General features: G+C 43.8%; 1 protein-coding gene across 1 annotated transcript in view; it reads right to left on the bottom strand.

Moving 5' to 3' along the window:
* The window catches only part of fut8b (fucosyltransferase 8b (alpha (1,6) fucosyltransferase)), a 132,163-nt gene that overhangs the window by 59,687 nt on the left and 50,236 nt on the right, over positions 1–22,240 (bottom strand). The window contains exon 2 of the mRNA XM_033648916.2: positions 11,525–12,130. Within this exon, the coding sequence (XP_033504807.1) occupies positions 11,525–11,727 (203 nt within the window). The 5' untranslated portion in view covers positions 11,728–12,130. The remainder of the gene's footprint in view (positions 1–11,524; positions 12,131–22,240) is intronic.

Below are 22,240 nucleotides of genomic sequence, written 5' to 3' on the forward strand. Positions count from 1 at the left end.
ATCCCTTCATTTGTTAACAGGAGGCTTTTACTGTGAACTATTTGCATGACTGTGTTGTTGACAATGCAGTGGCTTGCACGGCCCCATACGTAAGTGGAGTATCAGCTTTTAACAGTTCACAGTAGAGCAAATACGTGCAGAAATTATAGTCCAAGATGTGCGTTAATGTAACGCATGTAGTCACTGTCTATGGGTTGGAGCATAGGGATAAAAGTCCATGTCAGTGGAGGTCCTGGGCCTTATTGATGAGGGCCACTGCAACTGGAAAGAAACTGTTTTTGTGGCGTGAGGGTTTGGTCAAAGAGTTTGGGTCCTGGGTTTGAGGGGTCAGGGGAGGTAAGCTAGCAGTAGATGCCTGTTCCCTCCAGTGTGTAGGGTGTAGTTCGGTAGAAAGAAAATAGTTCCTACATGAAACTGCTCACAACTGTGTATTATTTTGAGTGTTGAGTTTGTCAAATGTATTTTTTAGTGCTATGAGCACCACAAGCCGAGTGCCATCAAGCACCATTGTATTTGAGAGAAAACAGACATCTCTATGGCCGATATCTCCAACACTCAGCAACTCACAATCTAGACTGACAAACGGCACTACAGGTGAGAGGACAAATACATATTTTTGATTTGGGGGTGAACTGTCTCTTTAATATTCTCATGCTCTGCACTTGTGTGCGTATGTGTGAATCACCAGGCTGTGATGCATCAAAGACCTGATTGACATATTCCAGCCTTTCCTGGAAACTTACTGCGTTAAACCAAACCTCTTGACTCCAATAAGTCAAGCTAATAAACCACAGGAATGTGCGTGTGGGAAAAGGCAAGTAAACACTATAAATGGGTGGAAAAGTGTGGTATTACCATAAAAACCCTGCTACCACAGCTGAAAATCACTTTGAAAGACCTGTTTGAAGACATTATGAGAGGAATAGCACTATCCCCATAAAACTGTATGTCTGTATTACACTGTGCTGTAGCTGTACTACAGTAATTCTATTGTGTCCATTATGTTTGTGTGAATATTTCTGCATTATGTCAAATCAGTAAATCTTGTCTCTACATCTCCTTCCTTTGTCGTCTCCATGTTATGTCCACTGACTCAAACAGTGTAATTCCAAGTAAACTGATTCTGAATGGTGCATTCTTGCCTCGCATGCTTCAACGCCTCAGTAAACCCAGAGCGAGCCAGCTCTGCTTCAAGCCCTACTTGACAGAGATGTCCTGACCACAGACAGCTCCCACAATGGGGCTAGTGTGTAGTGGTGGTAGTAGACCTTCCCTCACTGGGCCTGAGCGACGGCCGGGTCGATGGGAGTTCAGGTCTGGAAGCGGCGGCAGCATCTGTTGGTGGGGCCGAACTGGGTTATAACCATTACGAGATAAATGAGTTCTCTCATTGTCTCCTTGTACATGGGTGGACTCATCACGCCGAACTACTCACATCTGTTTTTACCGTTTAAATTTGCATTTTTATTTCACTTGAAAGATAGCGACCCAAATGAGGCAGACATATGCAAAAAGAACCACATGCAGACAAGATTTTAGTGCGACGACTGCAGTCTCCACAACTCTTTCAACCCCCTCACTCCACATTTTCCATTTCCTCCTTGCTGCTCTTTACTTAGTGCAGTCCTCACGCCATCCATCATGCTTCCCTCCTCCTCGCCTCCTCTGCATCACCCCCCTCCCTCCCTCCCTCCCTCCCTCTCTTGGCATGCCTCGGGGATCGATCAGGTCCTCATCGCTCAGCCCAGCTGTCACTCTCACCCTTCGCTCCCTCCGATGTCACACCATCGGGCCGGCGCGTGTCATTGTCTCTGCAGGAGCCGTGGCTTCGTGCCCGAGGTGACTGACAGCTGCAGAGAGGGCGGAGCCAGACAGACTGAGCAACTCGACCTCGTGCTCACCTCTCATTAATGCTGCTGGGTGATTGGTAGGTTGGCACGCTGCCTGTCGCTCAACTCACTCAGGAATGGCCTGAATAACCAAATCACTGGATTGAATCTGTAGGCCGGCAAGGTGATGCTAATTTGAATCTGAGCGGTGACTGATGGATTTATTAATTTCACATGACAATTCTTCTCGAGAAAATGTGGATAGTTCAGCAAAAAACAGGTAAACCATTACACGTAGTGCATCTAGCAGGTTGTATAACTCAGTGCAGCGTTCCTACACATTCTCCACTAAAAAATTCCTTTCTGATCCAGACTAGATTTTTCCGACCATATTTGACATCTGAGCACAAACAGCTTAATGTTATTATGTAAATACATGTCACTGTGACAAGATGAGACTGCTTTTTTGCTTGCACATGGCTTTCATTTGCTGCATCTTCCATGTTGAAGATGTCGAATGACTTCACACAAAGTTTGCTTCCAGCTTTCTTTTCCCATTTGGCATCCAAAGCTGTTTGGAATTGTCAAGCCAGCCTACCAGAGAGTTGTACAACAGTCTTCTGTCAAACATCTTTGTCTATATAGTCAGTTTACTTTTCTGAAAACTACATCACTGCATAATAGGGCCGGGCAATCAATCGAAAATGAACTGAAACCAATATTTAGAACTTCTTACCCAGTGGTTCCCAACCGGGGCCTTGATTTTAAGGGGTGTAATAATTTTAATGTGTTAACTTGTTAAACCTAATTCATTTATGTGTCAAAAACAAATAAATTCAAGTGTTATATTAAAAGCTTATTCATTTATTTTAAAATAAGTAAATAAATTAGTATAGAAAATTTCTAAAATATGTGTTGCAAGGAAATGTGTGGGGGGCACCAAAGTCTACAGTGGTAAAAATATGGGTCCCTCAAGAAAAAGGTTGGGAACCACTGCTCCGACCGACATAATCTTGCCCTTGTCTGTAATGTAGTCTTTTTAACATTCTGTTAATACCTTCCCCACTGTAAGTGTGTTCATGTAGTGTCCTCTTAAAAACTACTGGGTGTGTAGTCACGTGACTCCGCCCCGTCCAGTCCACGACCTGGAAGCAACAATTGAGGAGAACTCTAACACCAACTGAGCAACCTTAGCAGCTTGTACAAAGAAAAATGACATGTCGGTTGTTTGGACACATTTAAGCTTTCATGAAGACGACACCGAACAGAAAGAAATCAAATGTAAACACTGTGAAAAAACTGTTTCAGTGACCAAAGGTAATCTGTTTTAGCACATGGAGCACAATCACATTACCGAATATGAACAGTGCACGGTTCAAAAAAAGGAAGAGACTGACAAGCACCCAGCAACAGGTGCCTCCACAAAGCAGCTCTGCATAACACAATTATTTACAAAGGCTACACATTATTCCAAATATCTAAATATTCAATACATAACCATAAGCAGTTCATCTGTGTGTTTTTCCTTCAATTATCTTAAAATCAGAACATAAGATCTGCACTCTTTAGAAAAATTATCCCTGCTTCAACAGTTGAGTATATTTACAGTGCAAACACTCCAAAGAAGACAACTCTGACAAGAGGTGTGGTCTCAGACATCTGTAACATAATGTACCTGATGCATATTTTTCTGTCCAGCTGGCTCAGGAGCATGATCTTAATACATCTTTGACTGCCTCCAATGGAGCATAATTTGGAGGTCGGCTTTGAGTTCCTCTAAACGTGTGAGATTTAGGATCATACAATATAAGATTCTGTGCAGGGAATACATCACTCCTGTCAGATTATCCAAGATGGATGACAAACATCAAGATCTATGGTGGCGGAATTGTGGCAACCGAGGTTCTCTATTTCACTTACTCTGGGACTGTCCATCTGTTAAAACACTCTAGTCAGAAGTGGTATCTCTTGTGTCAGAGATTTTACATGTCAATTTCCCTGTGTGAACGAAAGTATACTTGCTGGGCCTTAAGTTGGACAATAATGTTGGAGTAACAGTTGAAAGCCTGTGGTAACTGGACACTTAGAGACTAATACTTTTAAACTGGACCTACTGAACATGTTACTGGCAGCCTGCCTGTTGAAGGACTTTGATAAGGGACTGGAAGACCCCTGGGACACTGTCCTTTAACTTTTAAAACGGTAGCCCCCACATATTATTATATACATAATAGTGTTGCACGGTATACTGGTACCAACGGCAGACCGCGGTACTTAAACACCACAGTACATATGATACCATAATGTTGGAGTACTGTAGTGCTACGGTACCTCAAGGTACCACTACTGTGGGATAAGTTCAAAGTCCAATCGCAAGAGGGTGACTAGAGTAGGGTCCAATAACAGCGCGTGCTGGCCACTTGGCACTCAATATGCTGCTGCAGTGGTTTGTTTTCCAGTGACATTTCAGATATTAGCTTAGCTACTGAGTATCTTGAGTAACTTGCATTTGCGACTAAAAATAGTTTTGTGCGAGCAAAAGAAATCATTCAGGAGCATGCTGTGTGAGTACAGATTTCAACCAGCAGCAGAAATGAAAGGCGAATCCTGCCAGTTGTGGGTTGAACGGGGGTCACAGACAGGAATACGGTGGAGCACTATGGCCACCGCAAGATAACGCGGTTTACCGACGACCGAGAAGCCCGGCTCCAGGTCCAATAATTTCCTCTTCGTTGGTGTCATGACTGTCCAGAAGTACCTGAACAGCCGAGCCGTGGCGGCACACAGGTATGTGATGTGTCAGAGGAGAAACGAGTCGTTCACATTTCTCTCTTTGTGGCAGGTAACGGCCCACAAACCTCACCGCACTTTAGGGACTCTTCTTGTCAGGGGAGGAGGGTGGCTGGTTGATTTTTATTTTATTCATTTATTTTATTTTGATCCCCCCTATGTTAATCACTTATTGATGCTGTTTTTGAAGTATGAATAAGTCAATAAGTAATTTATTCCTTTGAAATATCATTGATGTATTATAGAAAAGTGATTTATCTTTTTAGAAATGACAAAAGGCATATCTGCCTCATTTTTACTGTGGTATCGTGATACTACTCAGTACTAGGGATGGGCATCAATTTTCGATTATCGATGATTGATTGTTAAGGCTTTTGATCGATCACAAATAATTTTGATCGATAGTCCCAGTGTTTCCTCTACAATGCCTGGCATAGGTCCGGCGAGCCGCCGTGCCAAGGAGACCCCCCCGCCCGGGGAGTTGCCATACCAACGAGACCCTTCCGCCCGGCGAGCACAGCGGCTCGACGGGCCTATGAGACCCCCGCCGGACCTATGCCAGGCAAAAAATCAGAAACAGACGGAGGCTCTCATCGCTCTCCAAAGCCTCAGTGGCTTCCCTTGAGGCCTCTGAAAACACTACGCCATTGAAAGACGGAGGTTTTGCTGAAAACCGAAGCCTGTAACTCTGGCTGGCAACAGTTGTAAACACCCAGGGGTGAACTGCGCATGCGCGCCATTCTTCCTCTTTGGCCTGGGGGGTTGAAGCTCAAAACTGGGGCAGCTGCGCTCTCTTGCGGCGACAGTCTGCACTGCACTCTTTTGTTTTCTCTCTTTTGAAATACTCGCTTATCAATTAATCGATAATTGATCGTTAATTTTTTTGATGATCGAATAATGAATTTTGATCGTTTGCCCATCCCTACTCAGAACCGTGATACTTTCACTGGTATTGTACCGTGGGTCCCAATTTTGGTACTGTGACAACACTAATACATAATGGGTATTTGAGATCTGTTGTATGTTAAATATGCTACATGAATGTCGCCCTTGCATCAGAAATAAGAATAAAACTGATAATCACAAAAGAAATACTGTACAAACCTTGTCAGTGAACTATAAGCGTAAAAAACAAAAACAAAATAATCGTTCAGTAATCGTAATCGAGGTAGAATGTTGAATTAAACATGATGTTGATTTGAGGTCATATCGCCCAGCCCTACTGCATAACTCATTAATGTTCAGACAAGCTTATATTCGGTTATTTGCGATGCTATAAACAGCAGTTTAAAGATATTGCAGCAATTTCTTTCAAACAAATGTGGTAGCAGATATCCAGATTTGGTACATTTAAGTCACTTAGGGCAGAGCTGTGAGGCTGGGACCTAAAGGTAATCAGTCACAGGCCACACTTCTTGCCTTGAACATGCTCTTTGTGTTTAGAAATTCTGAATTTTTTATTTTAGAGAACAAAAACGGGGTAATAGTCTGGAAACAGAACTAATTTCCCATACACTCCAGAACTGTAAATTACTAAATTTAAAGTCCACACTTTTCCATACTGCACAGAAACAATTTAAGTATCTTCATCCTCACAGTGATGCTACATGAATTTGCAATTCACGATTAAAAAATTCAATATCCCATGCAAACTGCTTCACTATCACTCTCTATCATAGAGCCAATGAGACAATGTACACAAGATCCCTTCAGGTATAAGACGAATGCACAACACTGCCCAATACTGCAATACACATCCGTCTCGTACTGCTGTGCTGTGATGACACTAACCAAGTTAAACCCTACTCTGAACTATAAATCAATCTCAATGCAGTGGGTTTCTACTGCGCAACAACTCAGCACAAAGGTGTAATAATGTCAGTTTTATGGGTTTAAATCTCTCTGAGGCCGCTCATAAAAAATGAATGCAGTAATGTGAAGGTTAGGTGCTTTGGATGAAACCTTCTTTATTGTCTGACGTCAGCGGGATGCTCGCAAAAGAACTGCTTCTGCTTCTTGTGCAACATTCAGAGATTCATGTTCTCGGTCCAAAAAATCTCCAGGACGTGCGGGCCGGTGAATTGGGTTAGGCATGCGCTGAGGTAGTCGATCAGCGAGCTAGTGAGTTGTTACATAGTCAGTCAGTCTGTGACAACCTGCAGGCTGGAGGCTGGCTCCGTGCCATGCCTCTGTCAGCAGTTTGGTAGTGGAATGAGGAGGAGGGAGGTGAAGGAGGAGTGAAAGGAAGAACAGGAGGAGGCAATGAGAAGGGAGGGGCTGTGGAAGGAATGATGGGCAGCTCACTAACAGCCTCTTTGCGTCTATTAGGGCTCTAATATAAGGATACGAGACACTACGGGGTGGCGCAGTTCTCTCCTGGGCTTGTATCTGACCACTACACACACACACACACACACACACACACACATGCAGAGAGACATTAAATTGAACAGAGGACAAACCAACCGCTGTCTCTGTCGATAGCTCATAAAGCTTAACCTCAGTAAGCCAGTTGCCTGCTTTTGGCTTGCTGTGCCGGATACTTAGCCGAAGCCGAAGCTTAGAGGGACTTGAGAAGGCACTGTAGCGCTGCCCCAGTAAACAACTGCGGAGGCCTCGGTCCCAGATCAACAACCGAACTCAATAACAAGCAACAAGCGCGCAGTGTGTCGGGGACCCATCTGGACACTGGTCGCCTGAAAGCTGCACTTGTTTTTTATGCCATGAATTCCACCTTTGTTTTTGAGCCAATTTTGAATAATTACAAAAGCAAGGGATTTAATCAGGGACCAGCTGTCTGAAGCAACGTGCGCGCGTGTGTTTTTATGTTTGCCGACGAGGGCCCCGCATCAAAGTGAATCGGAATATCACAGCGGAGCGGCAATGGCAACATCTGAAGCTCGAGTTCCCTGTTAATACGGCGAACACACCAGGACACGCTGCTGCATTCCCTGCACACGCATGCACTCGCGGTCGTACACACCCATGTGCAGGGCCCGGTGTTTATGCCGGGATGAGAAAACGCTGTCAGCGTGCGGAGATAAGAGCAGAACCATCTGTCTCTCCATTACACATAGCTTGAATGTGTGAATGATGCTGTGTGGTTAATGGGCTCGTACAATGTGCTATTGTCTGCCAGAATAACACAATGAAATCTGGTGAGGTGTGTGACAGTCCATCCATCTGTCTGTCACACGCAGCATCTCCGGCACCACTGATCGGCTTTTGATGAAACTTTGCAGAAACATTTGTTCGACTGTACACGGCGCAAGATGCTGATTTAATCATATGCTGATTACTTTTTCTTTTTTTTTAACGAAAACTAAAGTAAAAATCATCTCATCGCCATGGTCTGGGCTTTGCAGCATTACTCTGATTGGACTGTTGGGGAGGGAGAACTGTACTTAATTGCTGGACTTTGCAAAAACTTAAAGGAATGATGCATTGCACCATCGTTTTTACTTCTTATATGACTCAAAAACAAAAGTAAACTGACCAGACAAGCAAAAATGGGTGCATTACATTTGTTTTCAACTGTGCTTTTGTGCAAACCTCATTCTCAAAGATCTAGTAATGACAAAATTCTGCACTCAAAGCACTCACACTGCGAGGCCACATCAACTGGCCCAAGAAGAACCTGCACATACACTTCCAAACTATTCTATTTTGCTACTCAAGCAGATGTTCGGAATAGGTCCGGCTTTCTTGGCAGAGCCCAAAAAGAAGTAAAGGCTGAGCTGATTATAACGGAAGAGGGAGATGGTGATGGTGATGATTCAGCTGTTACTGTTGGTGAGGTTTGCTTCTGAAAAACACTGCTCACCTTTCATTAGGTATGTTTACTTGAACACTAATGTCTTAGTTTGGATCCTATTTGCGATGTGGTGTTTATCTGTGAAGAAGAAACCTGATGTACTTTTGATTCTAACAGCATCCAGGATCTTCAGCTCTGTCTCCGTTCAGGTACAGTATGTCTTTTCACTCCTCGACATCTAGGCCACCCTATTATTTCTGTGCCGACTGAGTCACCTCGGCGGTTGATGATGAGCCCACTTTGATTTCTGGCTGCCTGGACTCTGTTACATTCACCACTCTGCTGCATTTGGCTTCTCTGTCTAACAGTTTATCCTCTGCATTATCAGTGTTGTGTCAGACTTTAATTATTCATTATGATATTGTTAATTAGCATTTTTTGTGTGTATCTGACTCATTACTAAATAACTCATGTTGAGGACGCACATGGCAGGCAATGATCAGAAACCTGGATGAGGTGTTCACATGTTGTAAAATGGTTTCAACCACGCAAATTCTTGTTTACAGCGCATTACACGGTCAGGCTCCCTCTTATGTACCTGGACTACTTCAGTCGTATTCTTCAGCTCACACTCGTCGATCAAATATGCTATATTTGCTGCCTATCCCTTGCACTTGCCTTAAGACACGTGGTGATCGAGCTTTTGCGGCCGTAGCACCTGAATTTTGGAATGCTCTGCCTGCTCCCTTACAATCTGCTGACTCTGTGGTTACTTTTAAAAGCCAGCTAAAGGCCCAATCCCATTTCTACCCCCTAAATCTTCCATTTTGTATTGAGTGCCCTCGTTTGCAAGATAACCCTTGATGAGGGAAATATTAGGGTAGAGATCTTTCCTTAAGAATTGAGACATCACTTCATGCAAATCGGAGTGGCGGACGTGCAGGCATACATTACTCGTAGTAGCTACATAAGATACTGGTAGTCATTCAGGTTTGAAAATGTCGGCTCCAGTGCTTATGTTACCTGTGGTCTGTGCTATGTTTATTCTCCGTCTGATGAATCAATGGAGAAGAAATGCTGAAAAACGGCGGCGCCTACGACGTCTTCTAGTTCTGATCGATTTTGTTCGGGTAAGTTGGTTTGTTTAAATATTTTGACGCTGTATTCATCCGAGTTGCTGATGAGTTTACGCTAGTCCAACCATCTGTTGTTTGTATAGCCTACACTCCAATCGTACAGTAACAAATTGTTTTCTAAAACTTGCCGAAGTTGGTGACTTCGCAAGGTGTTCTGGGAAATTCCATCTTCCACTTCGTTGAAAGTGTGGGTCGCGGCTCCTTTGGAATCTAAGGCGGGTTTTAAGTGTTGGAAACCACTTCCACTACCTCAATTCTGTTTTGGGGCACCACTAGCCTAAACGTGAACACGCACAACCAAGTACAAGTGGGTATTTCTAGAGGAAGTGTGGGTACTGGGACAGGCCCAAAGACACACCTGTTCAGACAGGTGTTTGGGTAACTGGTATGTACCAGAGCTGTACTTTTTTAAACTTTGTGTACTGTTGATGTGTAGTGTGACCTCTTATCTGTTATTATTTTTCTCTTTCTCCTGTGTGTGTGCAGGTAGTTTTGCTAGTTGTGCACTTTTCACGAGGTGGTTCACATCTTTACTTGCTCTCTATGATTTCTTTCTCATTGTATATTGCCCTTGTGAAGCACTCTGTGACCTATGTCTGCGAAAAGCGCTATATAAATAGATCTTACTCACTCTACTTACTCCAGCTCCCTCCCAGGCTGCTACCTTGATGTGGTGGGGGGGCTTGGGTGTCTCAAAGATCCTGTGAGCTATACCGGCAGGGGCTTAAGGCCCCTGGCAGGTCTAACTGAGCTGGGCAGGTCATGGGGGAGAGTCCGGACAAAAAGCAGCACTGGTCCCCCAGGTTGGGGGTTGAGCGTGGGGCCAACAACCTCACCTCGGAAAACAGCAAGTGTTGCAGAAACTGCAAGATACAAACCACTGAACCATGGGTCCAAACGAAGCGCCAGCCAAACCACAGGCAGTATGATGGTAGCAGAACAAAACCCACCCCGGGAATTCTGTTGCTTGAAGAAGAGTCTCCAAAGACCCAAAACTACTATCCGTCTTGGAGCATGGAATGTTTGCACCATGTTCGAATGCAAGACTAAGACCTGGCGAAGGACAGCGATAATGGAGCTGAAGGAGATGGGTCTCTCATAGTGTTGCACGGTATACCCATACTATAATAGTACCGTGGTACTAGAGTATTCCAAACGGTACTATACTGCATTTGGAAAATACCGGTACTTTGAAATTGATTCAATTCATTAATTTAGTTAATTTATTTTATTCAATTATGCACACAAACGCCTTTCTTGTTCCTATTGGAGCACAGATTGCACAAGTGGTGTGTATGACAACACAGCTGGCGCATGTGAAAGAAGACAAGAGAAAGTCTGCCTCACAAAGGGAGACAACACGAGACAACACAAACTTGGTGGGACATCTGAGCAACCAAACCATGACATCCCTACCGAGGTACATACCGAACCATGATTTTTTTTTGGTACCGTTATACCCCTACTATTTATTTTTCTAAAGGTTTGTATCTAAAAGGACTTTTCCTTGGGAAAAGTATCGAAAAGTATCGAAAAGTATTGAAATTCATATTGGTATTGGTACCGAAACAAAGATTTTGGTATCGTGACAACACTAGTCTCTCATGGGACGAAGCACAGGCCAAAGCACGAGACAGGGTTCAGTGGCAGTGTATGATTGCGGCCTTATGCCCCAGCCGGGACGAAGAGGATAAGTAAGTAAGTAACTTACTCCAGCTAGCAGGATCAGGTTTCGTAAAGTTAGGTATGGGCTGAGCCAGGTGTCTGAAACTAGGATAGGATCTGTGTGACCGCAAAAACAGCATACTAGTGTGCATGTAAACACACTTAAAGCTGGAACATATAAATATCTGTGACTACTGCACTGACTACCGATTGTCACCTTCCCCACTGCAGACAAAAGCCAGATTGTAGTGGTTTTTTGTCCAGTGGGAAAGGAGCTTTGTTTTAGGAGAAAAAAATGTTTGGTGTTGTGACAGTCAAGCAACTCATTTCTGAAAACATCCAGCGATTACCTGAGCGATTCGGCCATGCGCCGCAGGTCTTCATTCTGCTGCTTGAGCCGCTCTAGCTTGGCCAGGATCTTGGAGAGCTCCCGGCTGGATCGCTCCGGGTGCTCGCTGTCCCTCACCAAGTGGCCGCCAATGTAGAAGAGGAGCGTGCCCCAGGCCAGCAGCACCAGGGTAATCCAACGCCATGAACCCGCCCAGGGCCGCATGGTGCAACCTCGCCCACCCAAAAATGCCTCTTGGTGTGCCTGTACACCCACCGACCCGCCGGCCTGCCTGCCGGATGTGCGCACACACTCTGTGCCCCGTCACCACAAGTGCCACAGCGCCAACCTTGGCATCTTTGCAGGGGATGGTGTACAGTAAATGACAGATGAGAGGGGGGGTGCGTTTGTGGCTCAGCAGTGTGTAAGAAAAGGCGGCGTGTATCTCCAGCGATCAACCAGCCCTTCCTACGCGTGCTAAAGCATGGCTAGCATGCTCCAATGTCTGTGTTGTGACAGCCTGTTTGGTGTCTCCTCCCCTCCGCCCAGCTACGTGTTGTCCAGCTCCTCCCACACCGCCTTGCTGTTTCCTTCCAGTCCCACAGGATTCTTTTATTTGAGATGTTCCCTGTAAGAACAAAGAAAGACATTGGAGTTAGTTGAGCTTATTGCGCAATGTTTTGTCTCGCAAGTACTGCATGTGCTTCTTGGTCAAACAGAGGCAAATTAAAATAATTGAAGAGTTACGCCCGTAAACCAGCTTGACAGACAAATACTCCTGTAGAGGAGAGCAAAGCATGAGACATGTCTCAGTAGCATACAGGAAACAGAGAGGACAGAACGGGGCAGACAGTTAAAGCCAAGACGCTGCAGACTGGTCCCGACATAACCCTGTCTCAGCAGCCTACAGGATTGATCAGCATGACACTGCAATTTGCATTTACATAGTGATGTGCAGTCCCTGAGCTATGCTGCATTGCTGTCGAGGCAGGACAGGGATGTTCCACTTTCCACTTCCTGCACACACACACAAATACACACACTTGTACTAATGCAGTCTCTCAACAGTCTCACTCACACGCGCACATATACACATACAGAAGCCATCACACAACCAAGAATACATCTTTTATTTCCTCAACACCCAACGCTGCATCCTGAACCACAGCCTACCACAACCCACTTCCAACACTTCCTCCCTCACTGTAAGTTAAAGCACAACTAAGCCCGACAGTTAATGGATTTGTTTGGAGACGGCTAAATCCCACAAAGTTCTCCCCGAGCATTTCCCTCCTCCCCAAAGTGCCGGCTGCCATCCCCGTAGCCTCCGTGACAGAATGCAACATTGTCAAGGTGATACGGTGAGCTCAATGGAGCAGAGGGAACGAAAAATCCCTGGATCATCACTTCCCTTCATCCCAAAGCAGCGGGGGAGACGAGATGGACGCGTGCCGGGTTTATGAAGCAACCTTCGCTGTCAACTCCCCAACAAAGCCCTGCCACGCAACTGAGACTAGTCGTGTGATGGGATGAAGACTGGCAGGTGTGTCTGTGCACACGACATCTAAGTGTGTGCGTGTGTGCGTGTGCTATCATCTCTGAGTGCGCGCTGGAATAATGCCAGGCATCTTAGACTTCGTGTGATTGGTGGTGGTGGGGTGCGGTTGATTGACATGTCGCAGTATCTCTGGTGCCTCTGCCTGCGAGCGTTCAAGACAGAGGAAAGTGTTCCTGCTGGGGTTTGCCTGGCAGCACAGAAGTAGGTTAACAGTAGCTCATCATGTTTACCATGGCAGCATAGTTGATATGTAGGACATGAATGGTGCCATGCTGTAATACCACAGAGACGCTTCATGCTTCACTGGCGCAAACTGCCCAGAATGCAGCAGCTGAGATCACTGAAACAATGAGGCGCAAACTATTCTCCTTCATTTCTTATTGACTGATGTGGGATTATTGAAATCTGTGCAGACGCTCCTTCTTTGCCGGTGCTCCTGTTGTGACTAACCTAGGCTGACACAAGGGTGGCTCCTCTTTATGCATGCAGCACTAGGATGTGCTGAGCTGTGTTTTATTATGGAAAATAAGAGCTGCGAGAGGGTAGCACTCCACCAGCTAATGCACGACTGGGACTTTACTAAAAGGCAGGCTGCAAAAACCCTTGTCATTGTGTTTGAGGAGCCATAATGAGGTTTGTGCTCAGTAGACTAAAACTGATAAATATAAAACTGTTGGATGAGGCAGGCAACTGCTGCCAAATACGATATGGGAAATTTTTGGAGATAACACTTTTGGCTAGTTGTTGGGCTTATACTTGAAAGTCAAAGTAAGCTAGTGATATTTTTCTGGCATGTTCACAGAACTTTGGAGAAATTAACAGGAGCTCTTCACAGTTGATGGCCTCAGTGATATCAATTCAGAACACAGTGACGTACAGTAAAGGCCAATATTTGCTTTACACGCCTTACTAAAGCAAACACAATAAATCAAGTCATTTTTATTTACAGATGCTGCCGGTGAGGTCATCGCTGTTGTTTCCAGTGAAGCTTGTGGCTTGACAGAACACCTGGGTTACAAACTGGAGGCCAAAAATTTAAAACATGAGGGTATTTATCAAAAACATTGATACATATAATTTCTAGGACACACCTTTTAAAGAAAAAATAAAAAAAAATCCCATGTTAGTGTCACAAAGCTCCAGCAGATATTGGCACGGTGCCATGAAAATACAATAAGGATAACACTGTTTACTCTGAATCAGCATTATGGAAATATTTTGGACTTCAAAGAAAATCCGCTCCGTCCTTCAGAACCTCCACTGGCTCCCTGTCCCACAACGCATCCAATTCAAAGTCTTTCCTCCATAACCAGGCCCCCTCCTACCTCCCTTACCTGCTCCACCACCACACTCCTTCCCGCAGCCTGCACTCCTCTAATGCCACCCTCCTGACTCCACCACTCAGGGCTAAGCACCGTACCTGGAGCGACAGAGCCTTCTCCATAGCTGCCCCCTCACTCTGGAACTCTCTCCCCAAACACATTTGAGACTGCACTGACCTGTCCCAGTTTAAATCACTACTAAAAATTCAACTTTTCAAAACAGTTTTTAATGATTGTTTTATGATTGTTTTTAAACTCATGTAAAGTGTCTTTGAGTACCATGAAAAGCACTCTATAAATGCCATATGCAAATAATGCCTTATGAGGTAAAATACAGAAGAAACATGATGAACCTCCCTGGTTTGGTGCTAACTTCTTACTACAGTAACATTACAGTAGCTGCTCTGTTTCAACAATTTTTCGGCTATAAAAACATGCACGCAGACTGAAATTCAACCGTGCTGTTTTGGCGGGAAATGCAGCGATTTAAACCAACGGTGAGTACTAAACAGTATATATAATACATGTAATTTGTTAAGCTATGAGTACGGGAAATGTCCTCGAGTGGCTAGGCTTATTCATGCAACGTGAAAGTGATTAAGCTGATATTGATGACTAGAAAAAACCAACTGTTTTGTCTACGAACATTGACAGTTGCTTGTATTTTCTTGTTAAATGTTCTTGTTGTTTTATGGCTGTTTGGTGATGTTATGGATCCTGGTTAAGGTTGGGTCTTTCTGGCAGAAAACTCTGAAGGTCAACTTATCCCATGTGCTGTTTTATGTGTATAAAGCCTAGTTCACATTACACGATTTTCACCGCGATTTTGACGTCGTAGAGGATCTTGACAGCCACCTTGGGTCAGAGGTGAGTCGGCAGATAGTCTGCCACGATGAGTCCTCATGTGTGAACAAGCCTACGAGCAAGTCACCCCCTCGTCTGTGACTGGGACTGGATAGTTGGCATGCTAGAAAACTGGAGAAGTCTGACATGACTGACAAAGAGCATCAGCCAGTGAGAGGCGGGATACGTCCCACGTCAGCACGCAGGAGGACGGAAGAAATGTGAGAAGGACAAGCCGCAAGGTTGCCACTTGCCAGGTTCACTTATTAGCCATGACTTTGGGCTCATTTCTAAAGTGGAGTTGCTTATTTGGGCTTGCTCTCTAAACGTCACCTTTCTCTATATATATATATCCGTCTAATAAGTTATTTAAATGCATGATAGTATGTCGGACTGCACTCGCTTCTTTTGGGCTTGTTTCCATAATCCCTGGTTGCTTGTTTCTCTCCCAAGATCTGGCAACACTGACAAGCCGGCTGACAAGCAACAACAACGGCGGCGTCCATAGGATCACGGGGAGCGCGTAGTGTTTGGACCCAGGATAATAAAGAATATCCATGCCTTTACGATGTGTTGTCTCCAAGTTTGGTGACGTCACTGCGTTATCTGGGGCTCTGTCGGTGAGGGCTCGGTGGAGAAATCTTGTGGTGTGCACACACAGGTCGCAACGCAGTTGGCGAGACTCCCAATGACAGAAAGACACGTCGCCAGGTAAGAACACTCAAAAAATAGTCTCCGCGATGCAAAATCAGGATGAAAATCGTGTAATGTGAACTAGGCTTAAGTGGAGTCAGTTTAAAGTTAACTCTCCCGTATTAACCGGTTCCAATTATTTACAATTTATATGTTGTTTTTATGGCCTAAAGCAAAGGAAAAAAAAAGCAGCGGCAGCTTCTTCTGTTTCTGATTGTGTTAAATAGACAGATTATATCATCTGATATCAATTAAAGGCACCTGAACTGAATCGAGTCGAAATCGTATTGTAGCAGACTTTGTGATATTGAATTGTTAAATCAGAATCAGAATCAGAAATACTTAATTGATCCCCAAGGGGAAATTGTGATTTATATAGAGAAATATAAGAAGTAAGAATAAGAGTATGAAATAGAAGTATGTAAATATAAAGCAATACAATAAAATTAAATTAAATTAAATTAAAAATTAAAATGTACATAAAAAGTGCATTATGCGACACTGTTTAACACTAGTATTTAAGTTATAAAAATGTTAAAAATAACATATATATCGTCCCTGTGCTGAGGCTGTAAGTGTGAAATTTAACTACAATATATACATCAGTAGAATAAACAAAAAATACAGTAAAATAAAAGTGAACATAATTATGCGCAACTTTGTCATGCACAGTTATGTCCATGACAAAATTGCACTGTATCATTGTCCAAGGAACCAATATAATATCGTATCATGATGAAACTAGTGATTTAACAGTCAGGGAAGGTTGGATGAAAAACATGGAGTTGCATTATGGGACTTTTCTGGAGCTTCATACTGGGGACTACTATTCAGGATCTCACCCTCCACTGCTTTGATTTTGACTTTGCCATTTTTTGTCGAATGCAGGTCCTTTAACTTTATGGAAGTGCATTACTAAATTGCTTGAGGCCCCTTTAATAGCCTTAAAATACAAAGCTAACATTATTTTACAAGGTCAAAAGACATCAGAGCAGCATAATCAGACGTAAAAGACCATGAACATTGAAAAACACATTCATCACACTAAAGGTCATAAATGTTGGTTTTTGATTGCTGGAAATGGCAGTAGACTGCGCTGACCTCACACTGTGGGTAAAACGGTTACACAGCCCAGCACCATTAATTTGCCAAAGCAAATTCATCTTAATGTTTTGAGTCTAGGTTATAGAAGTGTGTGTGTGTGTGTGTGTGCTGCGGGTAATGTGAGATTAGTTCAGGGTGTAAAATTTAGGGAACAGAACCTGAGATCAACCGCATTTAAATACTGGAAGCACCCAATCATCCTTATTAAAGAGTCGGCTTCAGAGGGTACAAAACCTGCAGGATTATTGGTTAATTATGCTTTAAAGTTACAGCCATCTTTACTAACTGCACATTATGGCTATTATCAAATCCAGTGAATGGCCTCGGAAAATGACTGAAGAAGGTTTTACGGTTTCTTCTCAATGTGCCTTTCACTTCAGCCTTGGCTGCAATGAAGTGGCAATGGAGAGGAGAAACACATTCATGGTCCCTCTTTCGATAAATCGCTGTGTTTTATAACTGGAAGAATGATAAGACATCTATTGAGTCCTGTGTCAGCAGAATGTGGCCTGATTAAAGAGAAAATGATACTCTACTACAATTTATTCCACTGATGAAGATCTGGTGGTGTCATATGCCACCAGAGATATTACCCGGCGCGTGCAGAGCGCTAAAGACTTCTTGCATTTTCTCAAACCTCTCGCATTTGCCCTCGAGTCGCGTCCAACGGGGGGCATAAATAATGGAAATTATAATAATGTCAGTTAAATAAATAAATAAAAGATCCCTACTGTGGCACAATCATTTCTAAGTTGGACTGTGTGACAGATATGCTGACAGAGGGATTTTAGAGAAATTGGCCACATAGCGCTTCATTTTTTTTATTCCGCTTCCTTCCACCAAGCCCCTCGCTCATCTTCCAAGAAAAATGGAGGCATGATTGCGAGGTCTTAGCTACAGTGGACAAAATGAAGCATGTCACCGCTTCCTTTTGAACGTGCACTCCTCCTACTTACTGAATTGGAGGAATAAGTGACCCTATGCTGTTCACAAACGCTCGCTCGGCAGATCTTCTTCTCGACCTTGCGTCTCAAACATCATTGCTCTCCTCACAATGCCCTTCACCTTGCTGTCAAAGGCAACTGAGTGGAGCCGCTCGGGCCCGGTAAAGGCTGGCACGGTACATGTGGCACTGCGGGGCGGGCTGTCACCGCTGTCACACAGTGCCCCTGTGCTGCAGCAACATGCAGGAGCCTGAGGGGTCGGCAGAGATGACCTGTTTTCAGTCCTGCTGGTTAATCTTCAGCGTGACTCAGGCTGCAGCAGAGGTCATCCATCAGCGCGCTCTGGTCTCCAGGCAATAAGCACCGCGATGAGGTCCACCGCTGAATTATGCATGGAGCTCGACTGAGGACGGCTTCTATTACACCAACACGACAACTGGAAGGGAGCGTCGTCTATACGCCTGGCCGACCACTACTGGATCTTTAAAGGGCTGATATAATAATGATATAGATAGATGAATTGATGGATAGATAATCAGCTGATTAAACAGCTTTTCATCCATGCTGCAGAGTGCATTGGTGTGTGTTGCTAGGGGTAACCCTACGAGGGATATGCAGCAAGATGTTATGTCATGTAGCATAATGACAGAGATATGACGTGTGTGTGTGTGGAAACCAGACAGGAGATGATGCATAGTAGCACTGAAAAGATGCCAATGGATAAAAATGAAGGTGAAAAAAGCGGCTCACACGTCTACGGCTCTGATGCGGAAATATCTATCTGACAGATGAAGCTGAATGTGACCTACAATTGGACGGGAGCTGTGTGTTTTTGCTGATACTGTCAAAAGTGTTTGAAATAAATTTCCCATCCCCGGCATATGACCAGTTTGATTTGAGATGTCTGATCCTCGGTATCAGTTTATGAGCACAATGGAAGGAGGGGGGCAGTTTGCAGGTGTTTGGACTACAGAAATGCAGCAAGAGAAACATCAACTCCGACTCTGGCTGCAATTTTTAACCATTATTTATCCAGGGATGTTTTGCTGAGCAAGCTGTTCTTGAGAAAAAGCCTTCTTTAGAGCCATAAAGCTACACTCATTTCCACCTGATAGCCGCCTGATGCAGCCACAGTTCCCTACAAATGGCCACTGAGTAGCTTTTCAGGCTATTTTCTCAGCTGGTCTGGAGGTTCAATCTGGCGACCTTTCAGCCTCTACCCCAGTTCCAAAGTAATGGATCGTCCTAATGTCAGGAGCGCGGGGGTTGTCACATTCAAATATACAAACCACAAGCAAAGACGAGTGACTCTAAAACGCAGAATCAGGACGGCACTTGAAAACAGATCATCATGTATTTATTCCAAGAAGCTGCAGCAACGGGGAAAAACAACACAAATGTTTTTAGGGAGGGTTGTAACCTGAAATGTTTGCTCCCTTGTTTGCTGCCATTTGCAACAAAAACATTACGATTACACTCTGAGTGTGACTCCGTGATTTTTATTTTTTTTTTTCATCAATATGAATATCAGCAAACGTCTGACTCATTCAGCAGCAGAGTGCTCCCACTCTCTGTGCTCCTTTTCTCCTCTCAGCTGGCTCGCAGCCGAGATACGGAGACACCCTTAGCTTTTTGGGGCGGCCCGGCATTGTATATGTGCACGTGTGCCCGTGAGTGGGTGTGCGGGAGTCACCTGCCTCTGTCGTGTTTGCTTGACTGCAGACACATACACACACATGCACATACATACACTCTCACACACATACAGGAGAGTGGTGAATATTTCATGAGCTGCTGTTTATTTCACAACATTTCTAAGCTGAATGTGGAGGAGTCCATTAACTTAGGCCAAAAGGCAGAGAGAAAGCCTGGCGTGGTGAAAGAGACGAACATAGATAGATTGCGAGCTAGGAAAGTAAAGACGGCACGAGTAACTGCACTGGGTTTAATACATACACATGGAGAGGCACTAACAGCGAGTACATCGAGGTCATGTCCTTGGAATTGTTTATGTGAGCTTGGAGGCCTTAATGCCTAGAGAAGGATGGTTTTATAATTACACAAATTATATACTGTAAGGTTTAAGTGGCTGATATGGACGATCATTTGGAGTCAGTGTCTTTAAATATGAGTGTTTTTAGGCAAAATAATGAAGTTAAACTGAAACAAAATGGAGGGGATTTAGTGTTTCTCCACCAGATTTTTACTTCTGGCAGAGTGGGGAAGAGTAAAGAAAAATGAAATGATACAGGAAAAAAAACAACATTTTGGTGAGACTTTGGTATCCAATCAAATATTTAGGGTGGTGGGGTCACACTGTGGGAATTTGGTCTTCTAACCTCAGTGTTTTATCATGAATTCTTTACTTCTAAAATCCAGGCCACAGCCCTGCACACACCAAAGTTGAAAAAGAAAACATATCTGTATTTGTGCAGTGACAGTCCATGTGTATCTATGACTTATCACATAGACAGACAGACAGACAGATAGACAGATAGATAGATAGTTAGATAGATAGATAGACATTTTGCAGTTGAACAATTCGTAAACTATAAGAGTAACGACTACCTGTCAGTTGGTTTTGTTAAGCTAAGGTGGGTCCTGCATTATTAACCTATCTTGATGAAGTCTTCAACAGATACCCAATGTCGAAATCTAGATGAAAGAGCACTATTACTTCAGTTTATATTACCCTTATATGATACACATTCCTCAGTTCTGCTAAATCCAGTCTCAAAATCGGCTATCGGTCAAGACGATGATAAGCCTTCTGGGGCAGAAGCCAGTACTTCAAGTGTAGCCAGCAGATATCCGGGGCAAGATTTCCTCTTCCCAGTCATTTCGACTAACCTGCATTGACAAATTAATGCAGGTATGTTTGAAAATACTAATATAAAAACCTTCTGGGATAGTGTTACGCAATCCCTGGGGAAAGTCATTGACTACACTGTTCACTGTGACCCAGCATTGTGTCTTTTGAATTATACTGTTCTGGCGATGATCTCCACAAAGGAGCAGCTTCTAACCTTTCGGAAGTTTATAATGAAGAACGATACTGATACTGATACGATACTGTTCGTAAAATACCTACTTTTCCAGGAATCTTGAGACAGACTCCAGAAGCCACATGAATGGACCAATATTTCTTTCTGTTTTGTCTAGTTTGACCTTTTGATCCACAACTCACTTAGACACACATAAACCCTCTGTAATTACGACCCCTTTGTTTTGTTAACTTGTCTCTTATTCATTTAGGTACCTTTGCAGATATGTGAGTTAAGTATGCTATCTTGTTGTTCTGTTTGTTGGGATCCAAGATTGCATTTCTGCCAATGTGTCCTGTTTCTCCACCTAAACTGATTACCTGCCGCTAACGACGAGATTGGTCAATACTTCTCGGCCTACAAACCAGAACACTTCTGATTCCAAAATCTTGTCCCACAGATTCTACACATGGTAAATGGGCCTGCATTTGTATAGCGCCTTCCTAGTCATCTGACCACTCAAAGCGCTTTTTACACTACGACTCACATTCACCCATTCACACATACACTGGTGCCACCTGCTACAGCCATTGGGAGCAATTTGGGGTTCAGTATCTTGCTCAAGGATACTTCGACATGCAGACTGGAGGAGCCTGGGATCGAACCACTGATCTTTCGATTGGTGGACGACCCGCTCTACCTCTGAACCATGGCCGCCCGCATACACATGCATGCAGGTACCTGTTTATAGAGGTAATGTTAAATCAAATTAACTATTATTCCATTATAGGTGTACTTGAGTTAATGGGAACTTGGAGGCCACAGTGTACATACAGATGGGTTTCCCACACATTCAACTGTTTGTGTGGTCCACCCAATATCAGCAGATGCCGCCACATATTATTTATATTTTCTATTAGCAGAAAGTCAGGCACTGTGAAAGTGAAACTGAACTGGTTATTAATTCATATAGAAATAGAATGATCTATTTCTTAGAACAACAGCGCTCTCACTATGGTGTTGTTTCATCAGTTTTACAACCTACTTCAAATGAAATCAGCTGAGTTTCAATAGAAACTAATATTGCGATCACCATATAAGTTGCGACTTAAGTGGGAATGATAATTTTTGCATTTCATTTTCACTATAAAAAATGGTGCTGATGTGATTTTTGCTGGGGTTTGTTCCAAACAAGCATATTCCCATGCATCTGGAATATGACTTGTAGGCTGAGGCATCTCTGTAGCACCACTATGCTTCATTTATAACTGTATGTTGTGACACATTTTA

The sequence above is a fragment of the Epinephelus lanceolatus genome, chromosome 13 (assembly GCF_041903045.1).
Source record: "Epinephelus lanceolatus isolate andai-2023 chromosome 13, ASM4190304v1, whole genome shotgun sequence".
NCBI classification, from domain to species: Eukaryota; Metazoa; Chordata; class Actinopteri; order Perciformes; family Serranidae; genus Epinephelus; species Epinephelus lanceolatus.